Source organism: Mirounga angustirostris, unplaced genomic scaffold (assembly GCF_029215605.1).
Source record: "Mirounga angustirostris isolate CCGP_5_RB_7025 unplaced genomic scaffold, mMirAng1.0.hap1 SCAF_17, whole genome shotgun sequence".
In the NCBI taxonomy this organism is placed as follows: domain Eukaryota; kingdom Metazoa; phylum Chordata; class Mammalia; order Carnivora; family Phocidae; genus Mirounga; species Mirounga angustirostris.
The window spans coordinates 47,486,326-47,514,119 of record NW_026991725.1 but is presented as its reverse complement, the minus strand read 5'-3'; the positions used below and the strand labels follow the sequence as shown (position 1 = coordinate 47,514,119).

Here is a 27,794-nt window from a genome sequence, read left to right as displayed (position 1 = left end):
CCTCTCACCCGGGTTTGGGGAACAATATGCCAAGCCCTACCGCTGCTGGACAAGGGAGCCCGCGGGTACCCCTCCCGGCCCCACCTCCATCACGCGCCTCCCCAAAACAGACACAAAGCCTCCGGTACCACACAGAACCTTTTTATACAAACTCGCCCCCGCCTTCCTCAGTCTCCCCCGGCCCCTTCTTGCCCTGGCGGGCATCAGCCGCCCTGGCGTCGGGGCCCCCCCCACACCACCAGAGCTGAAGCTGACATTCAAGGTGCACGTGGCGCATGGAAAGCAGGGGAAGGTCTGCGCCCTGCTCCCCGTCGTCCTCACTGTCCGCGGGCTCCGGAAACACGCGCTGACCCGAGGCCGTAGCCAGCAAAGGCAGGCTAGGGTGCAGGCTGCGGGGAGAGAGGCGCGCACGGCGCGTCAGCACCTCAGCGCCCCCCGCCCCCCAGCCTGAGCCCCCAGAGCCGGGCGGCCCGGGATCACCTCACTCCATTGGTGCAGTCCTTCTGGGGCAGAAAACTCAGCACGGGCTCCGGCTTCCCCTCCTGTGCAGCCCCGCTGGAGTCCCACACAGACACAGCCCCGTTAGAGCTGCCACTCACTAAGAACTGCCCAGTCCTGGGGGAGAGAGACGCCCAGTGACACGGAGTCCTCACCCCCGGGGCTGGGACCTACAGCTGGGCTCCGGCAGCCCTGGGGCATGGGTACCCCGGGCCGCAAGGACCCGGTCACTCACGGATCCAGATCGAAGTAGATGCGCTGGTTGGTGGTCACCTCTCGACTCAGGGACCACAGTGGGTGACCAGGCTGCCGGAGGTCCCAGCACAGCAGCTCGGCATCCTGGAGACACAGAGCGGGGGGGGCCTGGAGTCCATCCCTCCCCTGCCCACCCCCTCCACCCCCCAAGACATCCCTGCTTCCCTCAAGGTTTACAGACGCTCCCTTAGCTTGGGTTAATTTTTTCCCACGTCTGTCCCCCAACACAGCACGGACTACGTCCCCATTCCTGCCTTCGGTGCACCCTCTTTGGAATCTCGGGACGTGACCCCTACCTTGCGGGCTCCTGAGAAGAAGCGGTTGCCATCGGGGTGGAAGCAGAGGTGAGTGACACCTCCTTGGTGTCCTCCCAGCAAGGCAAGAGGGGAGCCACCATCACAGGCATAGAGACCCAGGGACCGGCCGTAGGAGCCACAGGCGTAGAGGGGCTGGGCTGGGCTGAAGGCTATGCAAGATATGATCCCACTCTGGCCCTGCTTTTTGGCTAGACAGGGAAGGAACAAAGTTGCGCAGAGGGCAAGGACACCTGACGGTAGCGGGCTAATCAGAGCTGCATCTCTGTCTCCTGTCCCATGAGCCGGGAATGAACGCCTCCCCTGCCCCGTTTGTCACAGCAGGATAAAGACCTCTGAGGCCCCCCAGATCCTTCCATCCCCACAAAGGACCGAAGTGCTCAAGACTTATTTCTTCCTTCTCACACCTGTGCCATCTTGGAGGGATGGAAAGCTGAAGGCTTACAGGAAAATGAAACCGCTTCACCGCCAATTTCCCAGAGATACCAAGATTTTGGAGAGCGAAAGGGACACCGCCGACAGGGCCTGCGCTCAGGAGTGAAGCAGCTCCTTACCGTGCAGCTTGACCCTGGGACAGTTTCACCCCCTCCCTAAACCTGTTTTCTCCTCTGCCTACTGAGTACAACCTGCCTCCCTGAGCTGTCCTGGAGATGATGGGCCACGCCCGGTCCCCTGGCTCGCACAAGGCCCTCTGCACAGGGCGGTGCCCTTTTCCTTCCTCCTCCCCTGGGGGGCACAGATGCTTACCAAACGTGGCTCGGACCTCACAGTCCCGGCCAGGTCGGGCCGTGGAAAAGACGCGCACGGTCCTGTTGAATCCACAGAAGAGCCGGGAGCCATCCGGGGAGAAACAGAGCGAGTGGGCTGCCGTCAGCTCGTCCTAAGGGCAGGAAAGCACTGCAAACAGGCCCGGCAAAGCCTTAGCGGTCCCCAAGGAGGGAGAGCGGGGCCAGGAGGAGCCCTGGGCCTGGACGGGGAGGTCCCTACCAGGTGGTTGTAGGCCCGAAAGGAAGCCCGGAGCTCTCCGGTGAATGCATCCCAGATGTGAATGGGGTTCTCCCGGCTGCTGCTGGCCACGCTGAGAGAGACACGGACACTGAGATCCCGGTGCTGTCAAAGGAAGGGGAGGAAGCCAACTGACCGGCCCTCTCTGCTTGCATCTGAAGGGTACACCAGGCTGTCCTCCCCCAGAAACCCCTGGCACCCCTAGCTCCCTCTCAGTAGAGGGTCCCCTTGAAACAGAGGTGGGGGGACGGGATGGGAAGGGAAGGCGGGGGCAGGCAAAGGACATCACTTACTAGGAGGTGTCTGGCTCGGTTGAAGACATCAGAGAATACCAACAATAATCATAGATGGTGTCGCCTTCCACCATGCGAAGGACAGGGGCCTGGACAGAGACGCAGGGATGCCTGGGTCACTGGCAGGAGAAGGAGGCCGTCATGCCTCCAGCAGTACTGTGATGGGGGGCGGGGGGGGGCTGTCTGTCGGCACTTAACCGGCAGAAGGCAGACGGGGTTAATATGAAGAACAGAATCCTGATCTCAATGTTCCAGGGTCAGCTCAGACTCTGACGTCAGATTTGGGCCGCCAAAGCCATACAGGTCTATCCTTTTGGTTTTTAAACGCTTAGGAAGAAGCAAAGAACATATCCCAACAAAGAAACCAAGAACCAACCATTGATACAAATACTTACTGAGCACCTACTAGATGCCATTTGATCCTTTAAAAAAATTATTAAACGGTTCAAACATGCACAGAAGGTTTTTTGGTTTTTGGTGGGCAGCAAAACCAAGTTTATGGAGCGATGGTACAAAGCTCCCGAAGAGAGAGGGGACCTGAGAGGGCTGCCCAGCAAAGAAGTATTTTTAGAAACTCCTGTGACTCCTCCAACCAGCTTAAAAAATAAAATATAAAACAGTTAAAACTTCTTCCCAAGAAAACCTTCCCTTAGAGGTAAACACTATCTTGAATTCATCATTCTCATCCATCTCTTTAGAAATACATTCTTTTTTTTTTTTTTAAAGATTTTATTTATTTATTTGACAGAGACACAGCAAGAGGGGGAACACAAGCAGGGGGAGTGGGGGCGCCTGGGTGGCTCCGTCAGTTAAGTATCCAACTCTTGATTTGGGCTCAGGTCATGATCCCAGGGTCCTGGGATCGAGTCCCGCATTGGGCTCCCTCCTCGGCGGAAAGCCTGCTTCTCCCTCTCCCACTCCCCCTGCTTGTGTTCCCGCTCTCGCTGTCTCTGTCAAATACATAAAAAATCTTAAAAAAAAGAAAAAACCACCACCCAAACGCGAAGTACACCATTGTCCTGCATGCCTTTCCGTTTAGTACCAATGGTGCAGACGGTCCACCTCTCTATGACGGGGGCCGTGGCCACGGTGACACACCGAGCTCCATAGCTCAGGCACCTTCGCCGCTGGGCAGCCCCGCTCACTGTCCTTCTCTGCGACAGTCGCGGCGTTTCTCCGCATTCCGGCGGCTGTGCTTTCAACATTCGGGAGCAGGGGTGCGAGGGCAGCTCCACGGCCGCTCGTCGCCCGCCCCGCGAGAGGGAGCCACGCTTGGGCCTGAGTGCCCCCCCTCCCCCCCCGATCCACTCTCCCACCAGCAGCCTGTGAGTGCCTGGTGCTCGGCGTCCTCTTGTATGCCAGACCCTCGACTTCTTCCCAGGTGGCGGCTGTGAGAGAGAACCCCACTGTGGTACAAACCGGCACCGCCCTGGCGACCTGTGCTCAAGGTCACACAAGAACACCTTTTCGTAACTTCTGCTCCTCTTTCTACCGGGTTGTTGTCTTGTCCTTACTGATGTGAAGGGACTCTTTTGAGACATCTGGGTGACCGTCCTTTGTCAGCTGTTCCCTGGCCTTTGGCGTGACGTCATGCCCCAGGACTTGCGTCTCCACTCTGAACCCACTCATCAGACCGCCCGGCATGCAGCTCCAGGCGCACAGCCCACAACCACCTCAAACTCAGCTGGTCTGTGACGGACCCAGCTCCCGCCTCCTTCAAACCTCCTGCTCCCCCCGGGCTCCACACCCAAATGTCTAAGCGTCCGATCCGAGCACCAGCCCGGACCACTACGGCTCTTCGCTCCCTTTCCACTCCTGACCAAAGAGCAGCTGGCGACACGAACCTCGCCAGGCCCGCCTCCAGGCGCTCCTGAACGCGTGCACTCCCTTCCAGTCCCGTGCCAAGCCGCCGCCCTCCTGCTAACATCGCTGCAATTCTGCAAGTTCTCCAGGCCTCCCTGCACCGTCACGCTCCAAGCTGCCCATCCGTTCTCCACGCTGCAGCCACGGCAGACCCCAGAGGCCTTGCTAAGTTGGCATTCTGTCCAGCATCATGCTCCCGCTTAAAACATTTAATGAGTCCACGTAACCCTCAGTATAAACCCCAACCTCCTTACCAGGTGGCTACCCCCTACTCACCTCTCATGGCTCATCCCTCCGGACTCACTCCTTTAAAATCTCTATATCCCACCATTTTGACTCCCAGTCCCCAGAAGGTGCCAACTCACCACACCCTCGATCTGCAGGCTTTCACTAGCATCCAGGTCTGGAATAGTCTCCCTTCACCTCCCTCAACAACTCCTTCTGGTTGAATCCTAATCACTCTTCTGGTCTCTTAGATGCTTCTTCCACTGGGAGGCCTTCCCTAACCCCTCAGCAGAGCAAGCTGCCCCGCTCCAGGTTCCTACAGCCCTCCGTGCTCCTCACTCCACACCACACCCATCAGAGGAGGCAAGAATCCTATCTGTCTGGTTCACCACTGTTTCCCCAACACCTAGTATATTATCAGCAGTCAATGACAAATGTCTTAATGAGCAAACAAAGACAGGAGACTGTTCCAGTAATATAAGGACCCCAATAATAAGACCTGAATTAAAGCAGGGGCAGCAGAGTGGGAAGAAGCAAATGGATCCGAAAGATGAGGGGGACTCGATGGAATCTGGCAATTAATTGGATGTGGGGGTCAGGGAAAAGGAAGATTAAAGGATGAGACCCGGGCTTCTGGTTTGGATACCCAAGGTCACCAAGATGGTGGAAAGACTTGGGGTGCACAGGAGAGCCATGAGGTGTTAATGTCCTTGGTGGATAAAGGAGACTCACAGAGCATAAGCCTCAAAGGAAAAGTTTTTACAAAGAGAGAGCACAATTGTCTGAATATAACATCTAGGAACAAGGACAGCCCCCCCACCGAACCTGAGATACGCAGGGCACAGAGGATGTGCGGTCTCCCCTGGCTGGGCTAGAGGGAGTGAAGGCCTCGAGCAAAAGCTCCAGGGTAGGAAAGAACTCAGGGCCGAGGTTGGGGAGTTAGGAATGGGAGTTTCAGAAAGCTCTGTGAAAAGTCAGAGAGGAATTAGGAAACTATGTTGGGAAGAGGAAACGGGTATCTGGAAATACTCAAAATCGGCCTTCCGCGATTTCCCCACCTACACTAACATTTCCAAATACTGAGCTTGCAGACTCAGAAAGTGAAATTCTCTAACGAACGAAGCTGTGATGGATCTGGCACACTCACACTGCTAACAGCAGATCAAAAGCAAAAAGCACGAGAGCCTTGAAGACAAGTCGGCTACTGGTATCACGAGACATGAAACAACTACGGGGTACTCCTGACCCAGAGTATCCCTTACTCATAAAATGTCTCTTACGGAAAGACTCTCCATCAAAACACATGAAGATGGTCACTGAATAATTTATGATACAACAATCCTGGAAACCCAGACGTGTGAAACGGGACTAGGTACAGGACTGACTGATCAGAGGCACCCAGCGCAGCATTGGACACCAGGACACACGACTATGGAGACCAAAGCACCATGGAAACCACTCAGGATACGACTGTTAAGAAATAAAAAAGCAGGGGCGCCGGGGTGGCTCAGTTGGTTAAGCGACTGCCTTCGGCTCAGGTCATGATCCTGGAGTCCCAGGATCGAGTCCCACATCGGGCTCCCTGCTGGGCGGGGAGTCTGCTTCTCCCTCTGACCCTCCCCACTCTCATGTGCTCTCTCTCATATAAATAAATAAAATCTTAAAAAAAAAAAAAAAAGAAATAAAAAAGCAGTCTACAAAACCATCTGCTACAGGATCACAACCACATAAAAAGCTTCCATGCAGTACAGAGCTTGGAAAGAATGGACAAAAACGTAAAGGGCTGACTTTTGTAGAGTGGTGGCTAATGATGGTTTTTCCCTTAATAATCCTGTTTCTCATAAACGAGCTGGTGCAATCCATTCCCAACCTGCCATGGTTCCAGAGGCTCTTCTCACTAGCCCCGCTCCTGGGCTCCTGCAGGAGAGCCCCGGCATGCCCGCCCGGCCCTGAGACACCACCGGTTCCTGCTGCAAGAACCAGGGAAGAGCACAAAGAGGCAGACCGGCTCCCTGCCTCACTCCCCACAGATTCTCCTGTGGTTCTCGGTGACGTTCACTCCCACAGCACCCTGAGAGCTCGCTCCTCTCTGTGCCCAGCATATTCTTCCCCAAGATGTCAGCCAGTTCACTCCCTTCCTCCCTTCATGTCTCTGCTCGAATGTCACCTTAATAGTGAGGTCTTCCTTGACCATCATTTTTAAAATTGCAGTCCATTGCCCCAATCCTCTTCCTTGCTTTATTTTTCTTCATGGCACTTGTCAGATATACCGTTTACTTGGTTATTTCTTTATTTTCTATTCCCTGCACTGGATTATAAGCTATCGCGCAAAGAGGACGGGGGGACTTGTGTCTGTTTCTGTTCCCGACTAATCCCCAGCACCTAAAACAGGGCCTGGCCCATAGAATGAGCTCAACAAAAACGTGTTCACCAAATGAATCAATGAAAGAACGAGTGGGTCCCTCCGACACTCCGGTCTCTCCCAGTGCTTGCCTTCCGGAGCACCCACAGCCACGGCCTTCCCTTGACCCTGGCCGCCCCTCCCACAGTCGAGTCCCAGGCCCTGTCATACCACAATCTCCAACTACCGTCTCCGACCTATCCAGCTGACTTGCTCTATTTCTACCACCACAATTATTCTGCTTCATCAAAAACCCATTTACAGTCCATTTCCTTACCTGCTTTACATTCCAGTCAACCAACTACACACACCCTCTGCAGATGCTCTAAGGACACCCTTGTTTTTCACTGCCAGCAAATCCCAGCCCATGATCCTCCTATTCCATGCTTGACTCAACTAATACCAACGACTAGCGTTTACTGAATACAAAACAGGCACCGATTCGTACACGTTACATTAATTTTTTTAAATTCTCACAACTAGCCTATGAGCTGGGCGCCACGATGCTCATCATCCTCACTGTACAAACAGAGAAAATACAGCCCGTTCACTTGCTGAGGAGAGAGAGATGCACAATGAAGTCACCAGACCTCACTTTAAATGGGTGGCAACAAATTTCCAGTGGGCCCTGAGCACAGAACAGCAACGCTACCACGTTCCTTGCTGCCTCTGATTTCCGACTCCCTGGGACCAATCATTCACACCTTATGCGCTCTCCCCACAGACCCTCTTCCTTCAACTGATAACCTCCCTTCATGCTTCACTGAAAAGTCAAGTGAGGAGATGTGGAAATCCTCCAACCACTGAGCAGCTGCCTCACTTCCTACTGCAAGAGAGGACTCTGCACCTAACAAAGTCCTCTGCTGTGCTCCAGATCCTGTCCTCAGTCAGCCGCTCAGGGACCTGCTACCCCCTTTCTCCTCCAGCATCAGTTCCTCCCTGTCTCTTGGGTTATTTCCGACCCTGCAGAAGCACCCCATTAACCCTTCTTTGGCCCCATATTCCCTCTGGTCACCATCCCATTTCTCAACTCCCATCCACAAAAAAACTTTCCAAAGAATTGTCTCCAACTCCTCTTCCCCCCGCCCTACTTGGCTTCTGCCTCCATCACTCCTCGGAAAGTGCTCTTGCCAAGGTCACTGATGTCTTCTTGGGTCATTCTCTAAATTTGTCTCACCCTCAACAGCATTAGACCTGACTCTGCCCCTGCTTTTGTCATCCCTCTTGCCCTCCACTCCATCTGCTGGAGCGCTCGGGGCTCTGTTAGAGCCTTCTTTTTTTTTTAAAGATTTTATTTATTTATTTGACAGAGACAGACACAGCGAGAGAGGGAGCACAAGCAGGGGGAGTGGGAGAGGGAGAAGCAGGCTTCCCGCTGGGCAGGGAGCCTGATGTGGGGCTCGATCCCAGGACCCTGGGATCATGACCTGAGCTGAAGGCAGACGCTTAACGACTAAGCCACCCAGGCGCCCTAGAGCCTTCTCCTTCTCCAGCTACACTCAAGACTGAATCCGTTCACAAGATACCAGGTACCATCTACATGCTTCTCCGCTTCCCAAAGTACACCCCCAGCCCCAATTTCTCCCTTAGCTTCACATTTCACAGATCTAAACACTCTTGACTTGTCCCAATACCTCTTCATATCTGTTTCCTCCTGAGTTAAATCGTACCACCACCTACCTGGCTGTAAACACCTGGACCCTTGATTGTTTCCTTCCCTGCACCTTCACATCCAATTGACCTCCACGTCCTACAAAATACACTTTGAATCAGCCACACCTCTCTATTTCTCCTGCTGCCACTCCAGCCCGAGCCACCACCGTTTCTCACCAGGACCATGATAGATGCATCCCAATGAATCCCCCTGATTTCACTCTTGTTCGCCACAATCCATTCTCTAAAAACTTCAGCCATCATTTCGCTCTTCTGTTTTAAAACTCTCTTCTGGTTTTTCAAACTCCAAATGGCCTACCCACCAGATCCGATATGGGTCACGGGTCATGGGATCCATCCTCACACTTTCCCCCTCACTGGCCTCAGTCCAGGCACGCTGGCCTTCCTTCTGTTCCCTGAAAACACAAAGCTCCTGCCCCACTCTGGGGCTCTGTCATGTCACTGCCTCTTCCTGGGATGCTCTTTCTACAGCCCCTCACATGATTGATCCCCTCATCCTTCATGTCTCAGCTCAAATGTCGCCTCTTCAGAGAGCCCCTTCCTTATCTAAAGTGGTCTCCTCAAGTTAGTCCTTCCTCATTGTTTCTTTTCTTCACAGCATTTAGCATAATGCGTGATGAACTTCGTTATTTATCGCTTTACGTGTGTGTCGTCTAGCTTCCACAAGAGAAAGCAAACCAGCTCTTCACCTGTCTGCTTCAGCACTTTATCCCAGCACCAAACACAGTAACTGATCCTTTGGCGGTCATTCGGTAAACATCTGTAAGTCAATTAAATACTGCCCTGAGAAACCCACTACTCTTTTACAGAAAACAAGTATCCACAACTAAAGGAAGGAAGGACACCTCTCTAAACTTCACATCCTGGCTAGCAAGTGCCACCTGCGTACATTCATGAAGAAATGTTCTGTTTGTGAACAGGAAACATGTGGACTCAACTTTCTCCACCTACTTGAAGGGCTGAAACGTGCAGCATTGGTGAAGGGTCACAGGTAGTCCCTACCCTTACCATCTCTGCATATTCCAGCTGCTCCCCGTCATTGTACAGCTCTGGGGGTAGGTTATAAATCCGTAGGATATTATCGGCACTATTAGTCAAGATGCAGGAACCATCAGGGGCCCTGTAGGAATGGGAAAGAGTTAGAAAGCTGGACAGGGCTCCGTTTTCCAAGTGCGGGGCTAAGACTCAGCCTATGCCTGGGGTAGGTAAGCCCCCACCCTACCCAAGGCCTTGAGGAAAGCAGAAGACACATAATCCTAGATGAAATTTAAGCTCAGTCCAAGAGAACTCTTACTCCTTCTCCCAGACAACCGGGGCTGTTTTATGGTGAAAATCCTGAGCACGGTTATCTCCCGCCCGATTATCCTTACTTACCACTTACAGCCTTTCAAGAAGTTCTCGGGGTGGCTGCTGAACTCCGACCAGGAACCACTGAGAAACCGAGGTAGCTGGGAGAAGCTGTAGTTCCAAGTGCTGGAAGGAAGATGGGGCGCCAACAAACTAGGTCGGCAAAGCAAGGAGGGAGCGGGCCTGCAGAAGTGGGGCTGAGGACGGGCGGGTACGCGTGCAGTGCACTCCCACGCATCTCCCACTCCCGATCCCGATCCCCTCGGGCCCCGACGGCCCTGCCACCACCACTTACGCGTATCCCTCGTCCTCCAGGGCGGGGTCCTCGGACACACCTTCCACGGCTGCTCCGGGCCGCGACTCTGGCCCGTTCGCTTCTTCTGCAGGAAGGCTCACGTTTTCACAAAGTGCTGGCTCCTCGCTTCGAGGGCTCCACTCGCTGGGAGCAGCGAAGCCCGCCTCCGGGGCGGTGCAGGCAGAAGCTGAGCCGCCCTCCCCCGGCTCCTGGGAACCAGCCGTGCGATGCGGGGACGAGCGCGGAGGGTCGTCCCCAGCCGGTGGTGGTGGCGGCAACACTTCGGGATCCGTATTTTCTTCCGTCGGGGAGGCCTGAGCGGGGGCCTGGTCCGCGGCAAGGCAGTCCGGGGCTAACCCGGGCGCCCCCGGCGCGCTCATGCTGCCGAGCAAGCAGGGACACCGGCCTCGGCCGCAACCCTCGTCCCGCGTGGCCGACACGACCCCAAAGTCCGCCCGGCTCCCGGACGCAGACCTGGAGAACGCGCCGGGGCCTTCCTCCTCCTTCCGGGAGGGGACGGAAGACCCCGGGGAGGCGAGCCGGACAGGTGGACGAGCCGAGGCTGCGGGCACCGCGTCTCTCCGCCGGGTCGGTCGCTAAGAGCCGCTCGCTCTCGCGGGACTTGGCCCCGCCTTTCCATTGGACCTCCGCATCCCGGATCAGATTTCGCGGGCGCCCCGCGGGAGGGGCGGGTCACGCAGGCTTACCGTTCCCATCAAGCCGTGGGGCTCCTGGTGGCTGCTGGGTATTGTAGTCCGGGAGTTTCTGCCTCGGCGAGAAGTGCCTGCGCTCCCCCTGCCGTCTCCCTCGGGCACCCTTAAAGCGCCTACTCCCCCCGCCACCTGCAGAGGGCGCCACCGCTATATTTGGTTTTACAGGCTTTGGCCGTCTTTTGCTTCTCATTCCGCCAAATTCCTGACTTCCGTCTCTTTTCATTCATTCAGTGTGTTTATTACCGTGCTCTTCCTTTCTACCCGGTACTGTACTAGGCACTGAGAAATACAACAGTGAATAAGACAGTAGACAAGGTCCCTGCCCCCAGGGCTTACGCTGCTGTGAATTTAAGGCAAGGAACAGATCTTTGCAGAAAACGGTCGGGGCTGTGAAGGAAATTAAACAAGACGGTGTGATACAGAGTATCTGAAGGCATTCGTTGCATTCGGATGTCAAGGGAGTCCTTCCTAAAAGCTGACGTTTTAGCTGCTCGGGAGAAACTCTCCAGCTATCTGGGAGAGGAACGACAAGTGCAAAGGACCCTGTTCCTTCCACCTTCATGCTTGACACATGGCAGGAGTCTTCCAAAATGGGTTCCACCAACTCTGCCCTCGCAGCTCCGGCTTGTCGAACTTCCCCCACCCCAACGTCAAGGAGCAACAGCACCAACACGGCGAGAGTCCCGGCTGCCTCCCTGTCCTCCCCGCGGGCTCCATCCCCACCTCCTCCGCCCCGGCGCACGGCTTGCCCTTACTTGTCATGGCGACTGTCCAGCTTTGTGCCAGGAGCCTCGCGGGGGTTGCTGGGATTGGGATTTTCCCCTCCCATGTGCTCCGACTGGCGCTAAAAGTTTTGAGCCTCTCAAAAGTCCAGAGCCGCGATCCTGGGCGCAGGTGGCCGCTGGGCTCCGGGGTCACCTGGCGTCCGGCCTCGGAGCGTGCTTCCCAGGACGGTGACACGCTCCCCTGAGGTTCGGGTAAGCTCCTGGCTGAGCCAGATGAGTCCTCTCTGAGTCACCGGCTCTCGGCTCCGTGTATTTTCAGCTTGGGAGAATTGAGGGGGTCTGGGGGTGGGGCACCGGGGACTTAGCGATTTGCGGGAACGGACGCTTGGCTGGCGGCACCAACCTAGGAATGCAAAGTTGGGAGGCCTGGGTGTAGGTGATGGGGATGTTAGGACCAGCCGGACTCGGAGCTGAACAGGAGAGTGGGACCTGCAGCAGGCCTAAGGGGTCCTTCCCCACCGCACCCCACCGCACCCCACCCCACCCATCCCAGTGCTCGGTGTGGGGAACCCTGAAACAAGACGCACAAAGCATCAGGGTCTGAGATGTTCGAATCTCGGAATTTGGGGGACCCGTGGCCCCAGATTTTCGAGCCCACCGCATCCTGGTGGAACCTCGGCTCCATTCCGAAATGACTATTCGGGGGGTTGATCCAGGAAGCCCAAGCTGCTAAGGTCCCATAACTTCCGGACCTTTGTCCTTCCTGGACGGCTCTTTCCAACCGGTCCCCGGCTCCGCTAGATGGAGGAAATCCAGCTAGACTGTCAGTCGTGGAAGTGGGAAGCGCTCCACGGGAGGTCGGCCCGCGAGGCCGGGGAGGACCGTCCAGCTCCGAGAGGCCCGCGAGCCCTGTCATTGTTGGGCTGTACGTTTACATTTCTGCCACTTTGCCGCAGCGTTTCCGGTTTCTTTTTTCCGGAGCAGCTCACTGTCCACCCGGTTGGAGGGAAGAAGAGAGAAAATGTCATTTAGCCCGGCTCCGCTTAAGTGCAGGAGGAGCGGCGAGCCCCCTCCCCTGCTTTTTTTTTTTCCCCTTCCTGGACCACTTAGCTGCCACTCCGGGGCGGGAGGGAGGGTCTGTCTCGATGCAAACCCCAATCCCTCCCCCTCTTTGAATGGTGTGCTCCACCCCGCCGGCTGCAACCCGGGCGGACGCTACCATTGCGAGGGACGGGGTTTTAAAAAGCGTGCCGACGGCAGGCCCTGGGTATTTTCGAGAACGGGTTCATTTGAGAAGTAAACGATGACAGAGTGCGACGGTGCGCCGTTTGTTGAGGGCCGGGACCCGGTTTCTTTGGCATCCGGCTCCGGGCTCAGCCATTCCGATTTCGGACGCAGAGCGAACGTCGTGGGGGCGGAAGGGGCGGGGGCTGGAGGGGGCGGGGCGAGCCGAGCGGAGCCGAGCGGAGCCGAGGGGAGCCGAGGGGAGCCGAGGGGAGCCGAAGGGGCGGGGGTCGGGCCTCCCCGCCCGTCCGTCCCTGCCGGCGCGGCGCTTCCAGCCTGCGCTCGCTCACCTGCGCACCTGCTGCGCACCTGCTCGGCACCGGCCCCCGCGCGCGGGGCGTGTGTGCAGCTTGTTCCGAAATCGAGGTAGCATTGACACCCACTGCAATTAGACGAGTTTGGGCAGCTAACCCCCAGCCTGTCAAAATGCACATTTTCATCGCCCTAGAGAAGGTGCTCGTGCCTCTACCCAATCAGGCTCTGACCCTCGTCTCTATTTTGAGTTCTGTCACCAGTTTTGCCTGTTGGAGAACGTCGTGTAAATGGACCCACACAGGATATGCTCCTTTGTGTAGGTTTCTGGTGGGCAGCATAATGCCTGTGACATGCATCCGTGTTACTAAATGTATCAGTGTTTTGCTCCTTTGTATTTAGCACATCTCATCGGATGAATAAACCGTGGATTGTTTATCCATTCTCCTTTCGGTGACCATTTGAGTGGTTTCCCGTTTGGGGTTATTTCGAATAAAGCTGCTATTAACATTCTTGTACAATTCTCTTTGTGGTCATATGTTTTCGTATTTTTATTACTATTATTATTATTTGGATAACTGCTTGGGCATGGAATTGCTAGGTAAGAGAGGAGATATAAACTTGACTTTTTAAATTCTCATATTTCAGAGTGGTTGTCCCGGTGTTACATTCCCACCAGCAAGAGCCATCCTTCCTCACATTTGGTTTGTCAGTCTTTCTAATGTGGTACATCATTGTGGTTTTAATTTGCAATCCTCTTAGCTAGGATCAGTTTTCATGTGCTTATTGGCCATTCCTATGTCATAATGGAAGCGGCTTTTCAAATCTTTCCCCCATTTTTTTGAAGTTGGTTTATTTGCTTTTTTAAACTGTGTTCAGCTGCATGCAGTTCTTTATATATTCTGGATAGGCTTCTTTTGTCACTATTTGTGTTTTCTCCTGACCTGTTACTTGCCTCTCTGTCACTGTCTAAGGAGCAGCAGAAGATTCATCTTCTGTCTTTCAGATGTTTTCTGTGACCTGTTTAGAAAATCTTTGCTGACCCTAAGGTCATGAAGAATCTCTAGGATATTTTCTTCAAGAACCTTTACGGTTTTAGGTTTTATACTTAAGTCTATGAGCCATAATTAATTAATTAATTTTAAAATAATTTTTATGATGTGAGGTAGGAGTTCTGGTTTTTTGGGGGGGGGTTCCTATATAGATATCCTGTTCCTCTAGCTCCACTTGTTGAAAAAGCCCTCCTTCCCCCCCACTAAAATGCTTTTAATTGGAGTGCTTGGTCCATTTAATTTAATGCAGTTATTGTAAGGTTTGGGTTTAAGTCTACCATGTTAATGCTATTTTCTATTCTATTTCTTCTTTGTTCTTCTCTTAAAGCATTTGAGGAAGAAACAGTACCAATCTTATGCAAACTTTCAGAATATAGAAGAGGTAACATTTCCCAACTAATTTCATGATATCCTGAGAATCCTGATACCAAAACCAGACAAGGGCATTACAAGAAAAGAACATTTAGACCAATATTCTTGCTAATATATACATATATATGCAAATATGTATATATATACATATACATATGTATATGCAAATATGTATGTGCAAAAATCTTAGCAAATCAAATCTGATAATCTATAAAAGTGGTAAATACATCCTGACCAAGTAGAGTTTATCTCTAGACTGCAATGATGTTTTAACATTTAAAAAATCAGTGTAATTTGCCACACTAACAGATTGAAGGATAAAAATCCTATGATCATTTCAACAGATGCATAAAAAGCAGTTGACATTATGCAGCACCTATTCATGATTTTAAAAAGAAAAGAAAAGCCAAGCTCCCAGCAAACTAGGAAAAGGAAAGCTTTCTCAGTCTGATAAAGGGCACCCCCAATCAAGTTACCATCAATACATAATCATGACAGACTGAATGCTTGTTTTCTAAGATCAGGAACTAGAAAAGGATTTGATTCTCACCCCTTCAACATTACACTGAAGGTGTTAACCAGGCTAATAGAAGATCCATTGAAAAACAGCACCCGGCTGGCTCAGTTGGTAGAGCATGCAACTCTTGATCTCAGGGTTGGAAGTTTGAGCCCCATGTTGGATGTAGAGATTACTTAAAAAATAAAATCTTTTAAAAAGAAAAACTGTCATGACTGATAAGTGATGATAGCAAGGTCACAGGTTTCAAAGGCAATATACATAAATTGTATTTTTATATAATAGCAACCATTGAATCTGAAGTCGGAAAATGAATTGTAAAAACAGTGCCACTTACAAAGCATCCAAAAACATAGCGTACATACCTGGGGATAAATTGAACAAAAGATGGACAAGGGTTCTATATTAAAAACTGCAAACTATTGCTGAGAGAATTTAAGGAAGATTTAAATAACAGAGTACCATATTCATGGATGGAACACTCAATAGTGTTGAGATGTCAGTACTCTCCAAAATGATTTAGTTTGATCCCAATCAAAATCCTAGCAGGTCTGTTTGTAGAAACTGACAAGCCGATTCCAAAATGAAAATGTAGTACAAAGTTGGAGGTCTTAAACTAGCTGACTTTCAAGATTACTATAAAGCTACTGTAGGACAACAACCGTGAACAGAATAGAGCCCAGGAAAAGACACGTGAGTGTAGTCAAATGGTTTCCTACAAAGGCCCCAGAATGAAGCCATGCTAAAACAACTGGAAGTGGAAAATGGACTTTGACCCCTGACCCTTAACCCCTACCTCACACCATACAAAGTTTGAGATGGATAGTAGACCTAAGCATAAAATGTATAACTTTCAGAAGGAAACACGGCAAAGTGTCTTAGGCTTGGTAGGGCTAGGTTACAAGGTTGTATCAAAATGTGTCAAATTGGTTTTCTAATTGGTAAAATTAAGATTGTGCATTTCAACTTGTGTAGATTTTACCTCAGAAACATTTGTGGGCTTCTGGGGAGCGGCTGGGGGTTTAGGGGAGACAATAAAGGCAGAATGTTGATTATTCTTGAAGCTGGAAGATGGATACACGGGAGTCCATCTTTCTTTTTTAGGTTTTTTTATTTTAGAAAAACACAGATGAGAATAATACAACACTCGTATTCCCACCAAAGAATTATAACACTTAACATTTGTCTTATTTGTGTCCCTATTTTAATATACAAGTAATGTATGAATACCATCTTTTTAAATTTTCCTTCATTAATCAAGCCAGAACCCTGTGATGGTACCCCCAGTCCCATGAGCATACATACCTCCCTCTCTCTGAGACCATCACTATCATAGTTTGTAAGTGTTTATTCTTGCCTGTCTTTCATACTTCCACGTATATATGTTTATAAGCAATAAATACAGTTGACCCTTGAACAGCACAGGTTTGAACTGCATGAGACCACTTATCATGGATTTTTTGGATAAATAGAGTATAGTACTGTGAATGCCTTTTTTTCCCTTGTGATTATCTTAATAGCATTATCTCTAGCTTGCTTTTTTTAAGATTTTATTTATTTAATTGAGAGGGAGAGCGAATATGAGCAGGGGGAGAAGCAGGCTCCCCGCTGAGCAGGGAGCCCCATGTGGGGGTTCAATCTCAAGACCCTGGGATCATGACCTGAGCTGAAGACAGATGCTCAACCGACTTAGCCACGCAGGCACCCCTCTCTCTAGCTTACTTGAAGAATATAGTATATATAAAACTAATGATGTAATGTATGGGGATTAACATAACAATAAAAAAAATTTTTTTTTAAAGAATATAGTATATAAGAGGTGCCTGGGTGGCTCAGTCGGTGAAGCATCTGCCTTCCGTTCAGGTAGTGATCTTTGGGTCCTGGGATCGAGCCCCGTGTTGGACTCTCTGCTCAGTGGGGAATCTGCTTCTCCCTCTCTGTCTCTCCCTCTGTGCTCTCTCCCTCTGTGTGCTCTCTCTCTCAAATAAATAACTAAAATCTTTAAAAAGAAAGAATATAGTATATATAGTACATACACAAAATATGCGTTAATTGTTGATGTTATTGGTAAGGCTTCTGCTCAACAGTAGGTTATTAGTAGTTAAATTTGGGGGCAGTCAAGAGCTACACATGGATTTTCAACAGCACAGGGGGCCCCGCCCCCAACCCCCACATTGTTCAAGGGTCAACTGTAGTCATTTTGTATTTGTAATTCACATAAACTACCTACATTACTGTGTTTGGCTTTTTTTTCCCCCTGCAAATTGTATTTTGTAATCAACCTGTTTCTGAGCTATATCTAGTTACATATATACAGATAAACTCATTTCCTTAAACTGTTGTAGTAAATGTCTCTCTCTTGTCGGTATTTCATGTAGCCATTCCCTACTGGTGGATAGTAACGTTTCTCGTCACCTGTCATCGAGAACAACCCACTGACGTGAACATATTTGTGCAAAACTCTTGCTGCCCCATACAACACTCTTCTAAGGGGGTTTACCTAGAAGTGGTTTTGCAAAGCAGTAAGTTGCCTGACCCTGCCTTACTATTTTCCAGAATCATATTGGTTGTTGTTTTTTTCCAACCAAAAAGCTTTCAGCCAAGAAAATTTTTTACACCAGACTCTGGATGAAGGCAGAGGAGCATAATTATTTAGAGCTTGGGTGTGGGCTTTGGACAGCCCAGGTTCAAATCCCTCGCCCTGCCCCTCGGGAGGTTTCTGAATCTGGATAAGTGAGATAATTCTTTCAACCTCCATTCCCTCAGCTGGTGATACCTACCGCTAAGGGCTTCTTGAGAGGATTAATGAGATAAGCCTCTGGGAGCAGTGGGCCCCTGTGGGGATGGATAAACATCAGCTCTTGTTGGGATGGTGGTGGGCTGGGCCCCTCGATGGAGTCCCAGTTGAGTTTGTGGCCTTCCCACCAGGGATATCTATGTAAACGTCCTGCCTCCCTAGCCATTTGGAAGGTCTGGTTCAGCTTCTGAAAATTCAGTTTAATGGCCCTTGGTGCTCATCCCTGGGAAGGACCGGCTCTGAAAAGGTTTCCTAGTGATTGTACCTGCAATATAGAACTAATAAAATGGGATAATCCTATAAACAAACACATTTCTCAAGCTTTTATTATGTGCCAGGCACTTTTCTCAGCGCTCTAGCTTACCCATAATAAGTAGGGTACTACTTTAGAGCAGAGGACACTGAGGCACAGAGAAGTTAAGTATCTTCCCCAAATTACACAGCTATTACGTGGTGAGACTGGGATGCAGGCCTAGCCTGCCGCTCATGGCTCCCAGTCCTGGGTAGTTTTCACTAAACACATAAAGATGAGGAAAACTCAATGCCTGTGTGTGAGGAAGCCAAAAGGCTAGCCCTTGAGGTAGGTAAAGTTGGTAAGGTAAGGTAAAGTAAAGGCGGGTAAAGTTGCACAGCAAATGTAAGTAACATTTAGGGCTTTCGACTTCTGAAGCTCCCTTCCATAAACATCTCAAAGTTCTTTTGATCATAGAAGGAGCGGGGTCCTGGTCCTTCCCCGCCAAGCAAAGATTTGGGATCACTTCCCCTGCCGCCCGCTCCTGCCTTCCTCCCTCCACAGGCATTGTCCATCCTCCCCCCCCACCCCCACCCCAGCATTGGCGGCTGTGATAAGGAGCCCTTTGCCAACCTCTTCATTGGAGGACTTTTGTCAGCCAAAATCTGCACCTCCGGCCTTAACAAAAGAGAGCTCTGAAGAGAGAATAGTCGGTGATGAAGTACGCATCCTCCTGCTAGATGTCTGAATGGTCATTTTTAATAAAAGCTCATTTGTTCGCGTATGTGTGCTGTGGGCGGGTTTGGAGACTCAGTTTCCTCACCTGTCGCGGCGGGGCGGGGGGGGTGGCTCGGGGGCGGCCAGAGTGGTTCTTGGGACAAATGAATTAACCCACACGAATGGATTTCACAAACTCTGAGTACATAAGAAATCAGGCCTGGGAGCAGGTGAATGTTGGTGGGAGGAGCTGCGGGGGGTGGGGGTGGGGGTGATGGGCTTGTCATGCTCTACAAGACAAAGAAGTAATGAACGGGACGTCCACAGGGGGCGTGGTTTTTTCTCAAAACTCACGGCAAACTTGGTGTCAGGGAAGATGCCACGAGACGGTGGCCGCAGAGCCTGGGACGGAGCCCCGGCCGGCCGGGACTGGGACTGCCCCTGTGAACTGCTCACTCCTTGGACAGCTCACAACCTGCTCACGGCCTGGGCACAACCATTCACTTACTCCCCGCAGTCTTTGCCCGGGCGGTCTGGGCAAACATCCTTGAGGAGCTGTGACATTCAAGACAAGGTCCCAGAAGATGCCTCCCCTGCAGCAGTGGCTGGACCAGGGTTCCCAGTAGAGGGAACCACCAGCCAGCTAAACCGGGCTGTGTCTGGCAGCAGAGAAGGGCAGCCCGTGGCTGGAGCGTGCTAGAAGATGAAGTCAGAGAGGCAGGCGGGGGAGTCCTGAGGACCCTGTGCGCCAGGGCTGGGAGTGGGATTCCAGTTCTTCAGGAAGCTTCGTGATGAAGGGGCTCAGGTGGGGAATGTGGGGGTCCCTGGAGGTATCTTCCCCCAGGGGGAGGGTGTAGGCTGACATGCTTCATCCTTATTACCAGGACGGAGGACAGAAATAGGGTACCCTTCCAGGAAGGCTTGTGGACTCAGTGGTGGGAAGGCTGAAATTCCCTCTCTGGTTATCTTTGTACCTTAAGGCCGGGTGGGGTGGGCTGGGCTGGGCTGGGCAGGAGCAACCCTGCGCCTGGGGAGGCCCGGGGCCGCGGCATCTCAGGCCCTGGTACGGTGTTGGTGGAGAGGTCCCTCCTGCCTCAGGGTTGGGGGCCCGGGGTTGGGTGTGTCTCATACTGGACCCCCCACCTTGCTCTCCACAGCGGCTACACTCCCTTCCCAGGAGCTGCGATGCAGGACCCACAGTCGGAGCTCACCATCGACCCCCCTCTGAGCCAGGAGACATTTTCCGAATTGTGGAACCTGTAAGTGGAGGGCAGGGCAGGCTCCCCACCAGCCTCCCAGCATCACTGCCCCATCCTGCCCGTCCACCCCAATCCCCAGCCCCCTGGTAGAAGCCCGTGGGAAGCAAACACCAGCACTGACTTTCTGCTCTTGTCTTCCAGGCTTCCTGAAAACAATGTTCTGGTAAGGACTGGATGGGGCGGGGGGGGGCCTGCGGGGCGGGGCGCTGGGGACCTGGCCCTCCGACTCTTGTCTCTCCACCTGCAGTCTTCCGAGCTGTCCCCGGCAGTGGACGATCTGCTGCTCTCAGAAGGCGTCGCGAACTGGCTGGATACAGGGTCCGATGACGCTCCCAGGATGTCCGCAGCTCCTGCCCCCGCGGGTCTCGGACCAGCCACCTCCTGGCCCCTGTCATCCTTCGTCCCTTCCCCGAAGACCTACCCTGGCACCTATGGGTTCCGTTTGGGGTTCCTGCATTCCGGGACAGCCAAGTCTGTTACTTGCACGGTCAGTGGCCCTCACGGGCTGGTTTCCATGGGACTGTTCCTCGCCTGGCCACACTTTGGGCCTCTCCAGTCTGCACTTCTCCTTAGTCTTTTTTTTTTTTTTAAGATTTTATTTATTTATTTGAGACAGAGAGAATGAGATAGATAGCATGAGAGGGAGGAGGGTCAGAGGGAGAAGCAGACTCCCCGCCAAGCAGGGAGCCCGATGCGGGACTCGGTCCCGGGACTCCAGGATCATGACCTGAGCCGAAGGCAGTGGCTTAACCAACTGAGCCACCCAGGCGCCCTCCTTAGTCTTTGATCTTGGGCTTTCACCCTTCCCGTCATAACGGGGCCCTGGAACTCTTCTTGCTTTTCCTTCACTCATTCAGTCCTTGGCTTTTTAAAGTAAGCTTCTGGGATACGGACCCCAACCCCGCCAGGTCTAGCCACTGTCCCCACACGGCCTGTGGCTTCCGGTTGGTGCTCTGGCTGTTTGTCCATATGCGCCCCCGGCCCCCACCCCCCCACACTCATCCCCTGACCTGTCCGCCCCTCCTCCTCTCCTTACAGTACTCCCCGTCCCTCAACAAGCTGTTTTGCCAGCTGGCAAAGACCTGCCCGGTGCAGCTGTGGGTCAGCTCCCCGCCCCCACCCGACACCTGCGTCCGCGCCATGGCCATTTATAAGAAGTCCGAGTTCGTGACAGAGGTGGTACGGCGCTGTCCCCACCACGAGCGCTGTCCGGACAGCAGCGATGGTGAGCGGCGGGGGCGGGGGCGGCCGTTGGGGCGGGCGGTGCCCCGAGGCCCCAAACCCCTGATCTCCTGATTTCCTCCCCGACTGCTCGCAGGGCTGGCCCCGCCTCAGCATCTCATCCGGGTGGAAGGCAACTTGCGAGCCAAGTACCTGGACGACAGAAACACTTTCCGCCACAGCGTGGTGGTGCCCTACGAGCCGCCCGAGGTCTGGTTTGGCGTCTGAGGTCTCTGGGAGGAGAGGGCTGGTGGGGCCCATCACGTGCGACATGGGGGGGGGGGGGGCTTTCTCCTTATTCAGCCTCCGCACGGCCCCGTGAGGTGTGCAGAGCCAGGCGGGTCGTCCCCGTTCCGCGGTTGGGGAAACTGAGGCCTACGGAGACTGCAGGCCGCCGGGGGCGGGGTGGCCTGACCTTGGGCCTGTCTTCTGGCTCAGGTCGGCTCTGATTGTACCACTGTCCACTACAACTACATGTGTAATAGCTCTTGCATGGGGGGCATGAACCGGAGGCCCATCCTCACCATCATCACCCTGGAAGACTCCAGGTAGGGCCCTGCACGCCGCCCCGCCCCCGCCCCTCCCTCCCTTACTGACACCCATCTTTCCCACTCATGCCTGCCCCACACCTGGACTCTCCTCCGCTGTCCCCCACCCTCGGCCTCCCCCAGTTTCCTTTCTCCGGCTTTGGGACCTCTCTGACCTGCGGCTTCTCGGTAGTCCTTGGCTCAGGCTCCGCAGAGGACGAGGGTGGTTGGGAGTTAGGGGGTGGTTCACCTCCCTCACCGCCTCCCGTTTTGGTCTCCTTGCCGGGGTAGTGGTAACGTGCTGGGGCGGAGCAGCTTTGAGGTACGCGTCTGTGCCTGTCCTGGGCGAGACCGGCGCACAGAGGAGGAGAATTTCCGCAAGAAGGGGGAGCCTTGCCCCGAGCCGCCCCCCGGGAGCACTAAGCGAGGTAAGCAGGCAGGACAAGAGGTGGTAGGGGAGGCGCAGAGGGTGCAGTTCTGCTCAAAATGTACTCTTCTCTTGTCTTTCCTCCCCTCTTTCCCAGCACTGACTCCCAGCACCAGCTCCTCTCCTCCCCAAAAGAAGAAGCCACTGGATGGGGAATATTTCACCCTTCAGGTACCAAGCCTGGGAGGGACAGAGAGGCAGGCTCTTGCCCCCACTCAGTGGGCCCGGATGAAGGAAAAAAAACTATGAAGGGAGCAAACGGGAGGCTAGGCCCTGTTCTTGTATCCATCCTTTCCTCTGGTCCTGTCCCCGATTCTGGAAGTGAATATTCCTGGGTTGAATATTGTTTTCAAGCCCAGCGCTGAGAACGCTGTCTTTTTCCTGACTGCAGTGCCTGCAGTTAGGGCACTTGCCATCAGGGCGCGGCCGTCCCTCGATGCAGACTGCCACACCACACCACGGGGGTTCCATGGTACTGGGGCTTCGCCTTCATGCTTCTTTCTCCCCCTCCTGCCCTGCCACAGATCCGTGGACGTGAACGCTTCAATATGTTCAGGGAGTTGAATGAGGCCTTGGAGCTGAAGGATGCCCTGAGCGGAAAGGAGCCAGGGGGAAGCAGGGCTCACTCCAGGTGAGTGACCAGGGGCCTCTCCCAGCCCCACACGCCTGCCTTCCTACCTTGGAAAGACACGGGATTCCATTCTAATCCTACCTTCAAGGTCAAAGGGAGCTGACGCCCTCACGGTGGGACCCCCCCCCCGGCCCAAACATGCTTCCGTCTCCCCCTAGGCGTATCCCGCAACCCCATTCCTGCCTTGGGAGGTCCCCAAGCCCCTCCAGGGATGAGCAGGGGTGTTTCTTTGTCATTTCCAACAACCTCTGGCACAGAGCTGGGGGCTCAAATCGGGGCCTGATAACCATGTGGGAGTATTGGACATGGCGGGGTTGGGACAGACCCCCAGCCCTGCCGAGTACGAGCATCCCTGGGGCCTTGCCACTCCCCTTCTTGGGCTCGGTTTCCTTGCTTGTCCGACAAGGTGGGGGGAAGATGAAGAGAATACGCGGAAGTGACCCGGGTCTCAGCAAACATACCTGCAGTTGGCGATGACCATTTTAACTGAAATTCCCTTGCTCCCGCCTCGGGCCCTCCCAAGCGGAGGTCTAGGACAAGGAGCCCCCAGCCTCCCACTCGCTGATGTCATCTCTTCCCCTCCCCCTTGTCTCCCCAACAGCCACCTGAAGGCTAAGAAGGGGCAGTCTACCTCCCGCCATAAAAAACTGATGTTCAAGAGAGAGGGGCCCGACTCAGACTGACGTCCCCTGCTTCCTGTGTCCCCCTCTCCCGCCCCCCACTGACCCCCTCCCCCTTGCCCCTCTTTCCCTGGCATTTTTGGGACTTGGGAGCTTGAGCACACCTGCTCGGTGTGTGGACTGCTTGGTACAAGTGTGCCCCAGAGACTCTCTGGATTCTTCCATTCGCCTTGCCCTAAGGCTCTGCTAAAGAAGTTAGCCTACAAGGTCGGTTGGTCGGGGGGGACGTAGGACGTTCCAGCCTGGTTTTTTAAAGATTTTTACTGTGAGGAACCATGGGAGAGGTAGGAAAATGTTCCTGAATGTCGGGAGCGTATTAGAACTAATCACACGCTGGGCTGTGAGCCCAGTTCTCTACTGTTTCAGCCAGTGATTGAAATTTCCTAATTTCATAGGCCATTTTTATGAAATGCTGATAACCATACCTACCTCACGGAGTTTGTTGTGAGGGTGAATGAAATTATGTATGTCTGACCCCCCAAAACAGCCCTTTTACCCCATGATGTCTGCAACGTGGTGCCTCCGAGGCTGCCGGTCCCCTGTCCATGCTGGTGCAGGGCGACAGCTCGTATGAGGGGGCAGCTGGTGAGGGGTCCCCTTCCTGCTGGCCCAGCCAAATTCTGTCTGACCTCTTGGGGAGCCCCGGCGCCCAGGAGGACATCTCACTCCCATCTCACAGCCTGGAGGATTCCATCCCTGGTGTAGGATCTGTATCTGCTGAAGTCTTTTTACTTCCCCCAATCTCTCAGGATCGATTTCTTTTGCACTCTGCATCCACACCCCCTCCTCCTCTTCCCTTTTTATATCCCGTTTTTATATCAGTCTCTTATTTTACAATAAACTTTGCTACCACCTGTGTGTCCGTGGGGTGGGCGCCTGGGCAGGCTGCGTGGGGCCCGCGTACCGCAGCGGGGAAGAAGGCGGTGACCCTGGGAGGCAGCCACCTGAGTCTCCCGGGAGTGTGGGCTGGGGGGCCCAAGGCCGGGGCTCCCAGAGGAGAACAAAAGCTGGAGACTGGGTCAGTCTGCGGGCTGCATGACAACAAGGGAGGGGGGGCGCTCCATTCATAACTCGGGAACCAACTGTCCCTCCTCCCCTCCTGCCAGGCCTGGCACGAGGTTCTCTCCTGCCCCTGCTTCTAGGATTGGGCTGCTACCCCCTCCGTCAGCCTCTCACCAAGGATTATGGGATTTAAATGTCTGATTTAGCAAGGCTGGGCCTCTGGGGTGGCCATCTGCTCCGCAAGAAAGGGGCAGGATACCTGGGTCCCCGAGGGGAAAGGTGGTGGGTGCCGTTGGATGAAGAGAGGGAGCAGGGGAGGCCTGCCGGCCTGGGTCCCAGGAAAGTGGGGGCGGCTAAGGTGAGGGCTGGGGTGTAGGGCTGGGGCCTTCCCGGCATCCCCTCATCCTGGGCCTCATGCCAGGCAATTCAATGAATTGAAGCTTTAAACTCTGCCAGGAAAACCTTTCAAAGGGCTTCTTGGGGTAGGGAGGAGAGCTGAGGTTGGAGAGCTCAGCACCCCCGCCCATCCTATTCCTTGGTGCTGTTGGCTCCCAGGGAGGGGGGCTGGGGGCGAGCTCTCCCCATCACTCACTGCTGGCTCAGCCAGTGCTTGGAGGGATGGCCAGACAGTAGGGACATGGCTTGGCCCACCTCCTCCCTGGAGGCAGAGGGAGGGGTACTAAGGTCCAGAGAAGCTTCTGGGGCCACTGTCTTCTCAGCCTTATCAATCAGGCTTCAAGTGCCTGTGGGAGTACCTTGGCTTGCCCCAAGGATCCCAGATGGCTGTGCAGCCACCAGCCTCCCTGGCCTCAAAACCACCTTCTTTCTCTTTCTCGCCAGGGAATGCCAAACACTCCCCAGGAGACCTGGAACCATCTCCCTCAGAGACAGTTCTCCTTCATCTCTCCCCACCCACCGGGGCCTTGGCAAACCAGGCCTCTCGAAACTCATTCCCTCTCTTCGCTCTGCTACATGGCTCACCTTGAAGTTCCCTTCTGACCAGCGTCCAGCACCCCTGACTCCCATTTCCCTAGACTGTCCCTGGCTGTTTTGGATTCTGCTCTGCTCCTTCAGAAAGCAGATCCAACTGGCTCTGCCGAAACCTTTGTGAGCTGATAGATCACGGGGCCAGAAATGAGGCTGGGTTTGCAGATTTATAATGGGTCCCTAACTCTCTGGTCCCACCTGCTTGCTTCCTTCCCTTGTGTTCATTCAGTCATCCGTGGGCATCCGCTGGTGCTTTACTCTGCCTGGCTCTGTTCCAGGCCATAGGGTCCTGTAGCAGACACGGCCTCTGCCCTCAGGCTCAAAGCCTGAGCCCTGTACCACTGAGATCTGGACTCCTAAACAACTTACCTCCCTGATTTCAGGAATACGGGGTTCCCAAAGCTGTGAGACCCAGCAAAAGTTGTACTCTGAGGAAAATGTATAGCCATAAATGCTTCTATTATTCTTAAAAAAGAGAGAAAGAGAAACAAAAGGAAGCTAAAAAAAGATAGAAATTGTTGAAAGAGAAAGCAAACTTGGTAAATCCAAAAGCAGGAGTTTAGGGGGGAAAAAAAAGATAAATTTAAAAAAGGAAAGAAGGGTACCTGGGTGGCTCAGTCAGTTAAGTGTCTGCCTTCAGCTCAGGTCATGATCTCAGGGTCCTGAGATCAAGTCCCGCACGGGGCTCCTTGCTTAGCGGGGAGTCTGCTTCTCTCGCTCCCTCCCCCCCCCTTGCTCTCTCAAATAAATAAAATCTTTTTAAATCTTTTAAAAAATAAAATAAAAATTAAAAAATAATAATTTAAAAAGAAAAACTCAAGAGCTTGTTGAGGAAAACACAGCAAGGACCATCAATTGGTCCAATGCTACTTAAACTATTCTGTACCACAGGAAAAGAATGAAATCTCTAATTTATGTGAAGTTTTTGTGGTTTCGTTAATAGAAAAACCTGGTAAAAACCCAGAAGCGAAATTAACTTACGTAGATGCAAAACTCTCAAAACAGTACCAGAATGCATTGATGAATCAAAAGAAGATTAACACTGTAAGTAAAGGTTTATTCCAGGAGCACAAAGTTTGTTTAAGAGAGAATCTATCAACATAATTCATGACATTAACAAATTAAGGAGGAAAAATACGATCATATCAACAGATGCTGAAAGGAATTTGATTAAATTTCAGCATCCGTTCCTTTAAAAAAAAAAATCTTAATTAAAAATAGTAGTGGAATACCAGGAGGTATTATCCTAATGGTTAAATACTAAGATAATTTCAGTTAAAGAACCATACAGGGATGCCTACTGACAGTGTTACAAGGCGTTCAAGAGGATCAAAAAGAAAAGAAACCAACATTGGTGAAATATCTCTTTGCCTTTTTGATCGTATGTCTATGTACCTTAAGAACTCAAGAGACCAGGATAGAGAATCGTTGGAATTAAAAGTAAATGGACAGTAGATAGAGAAATATACCTTTTCAAAAATTAGTACTGAGAGGGGCGCCTGGCTGGCTCAGTCGGTAGAGCATGCAACTCTTGATCTTGCAGGGTCGTGAGTTCAAGCCCCATGTTGGGTGTAGAGATTAGATTCTTAAAAAAGTAAATAGATAATTTTTTAAAGTGGGGAGGGATACCTGGCTGGCTCTGTCCAAAGGGCATGCAACTCTTGATCTCGGGGTCATGAATTTGAACCCCACGTTGGGGGTAGATTACTAAAATTAAAAAAAAAAAAAAAAGCAATGGAGGGAAACCTACTCTCCTTGCTAGATATCAAAAAACACTGTAAAACTATTGGAATAAAATCAACATGGCTTGGTGTGTGGAGTCATAGACAAGCCAGGGGCAGTAAGTACCAAATCTGAAAGCAAATCTTGGCACACAGGAACTTTTATTATATGGCCAAAGTTGGCATTTCACCTCAATGGGAATAAATTAGAGATTTTTAAAAAATATTTCTTTTATTAAGTAAACTACGCCCAACCTGCGACTCAAGCTCACCACCCCAAGATCAAGAGCCGCGTGCTCTACCAACTGAGCCAGCCAGGAGCCCTTGATTTTTGACAAGTAAAGCGAAACTGACAAAACTAGAAAAATAAAATAAAATTGGACTCCCATTTACACCACACACAAAAAGAAACAAAAATCAGAGGGATTAAAGTGAATGTAGACGTTTAAATGAAATGAAAATCCTGCCCACCCCCCCCCCAAAATCTAGAAAATATGAGTATACTCTA

At 52.5% G+C, this 27,794-nt stretch overlaps 2 protein-coding genes across 3 annotated transcripts; one reads left to right on the top strand and one right to left on the bottom strand.

The window, feature by feature from the left end:
* Positions 1-127: 127 nt before the first annotated feature.
* Positions 128-11,282, bottom strand: WRAP53 (WD repeat containing antisense to TP53). The gene is made up of 10 exons (XM_045889938.3): positions 10,171-11,282; positions 9,903-10,001; positions 9,537-9,648; positions 2,366-2,454; positions 2,055-2,145; positions 1,815-1,947; positions 1,050-1,258; positions 734-837; positions 481-615; positions 128-389 (listed from the first exon to the last, which is right to left on the bottom strand). The coding sequence occupies exons 1-10, from the start codon at positions 10,548-10,550 to the stop codon at positions 143-145; spliced, it is 1,599 nt and encodes a 532-aa protein (XP_045745894.1). The 5' UTR covers positions 10,551-11,282; the 3' UTR covers positions 128-142.
* A 435-nt stretch (positions 11,283-11,717) lies between these two features.
* Positions 11,718-27,779, top strand: TP53 (tumor protein p53). 2 transcript variants are annotated; one of them, XM_064583202.1, is made up of 11 exons: positions 11,718-11,860; positions 19,989-20,090; positions 20,232-20,253; positions 20,338-20,577; positions 21,129-21,315; positions 21,409-21,521; positions 21,750-21,859; positions 22,130-22,266; positions 22,363-22,436; positions 22,790-22,896; positions 25,419-27,779. In XM_064583202.1, the coding sequence occupies exons 2-11, from the start codon at positions 20,017-20,019 to the stop codon at positions 25,687-25,689; spliced, it is 1,335 nt and encodes a 444-aa protein (XP_064439272.1). In that variant the 5' UTR covers positions 11,718-11,860; positions 19,989-20,016; the 3' UTR covers positions 25,690-27,779. The 2 variants fall into 2 exon arrangements, with proteins under 2 accessions (XP_064439272.1, XP_045745895.1); XM_045889939.2 differs by lacking the exon at positions 25,419-27,779 and adding an exon at positions 23,498-24,428.
* Positions 27,780-27,794: the final 15 nt, after the last annotated feature.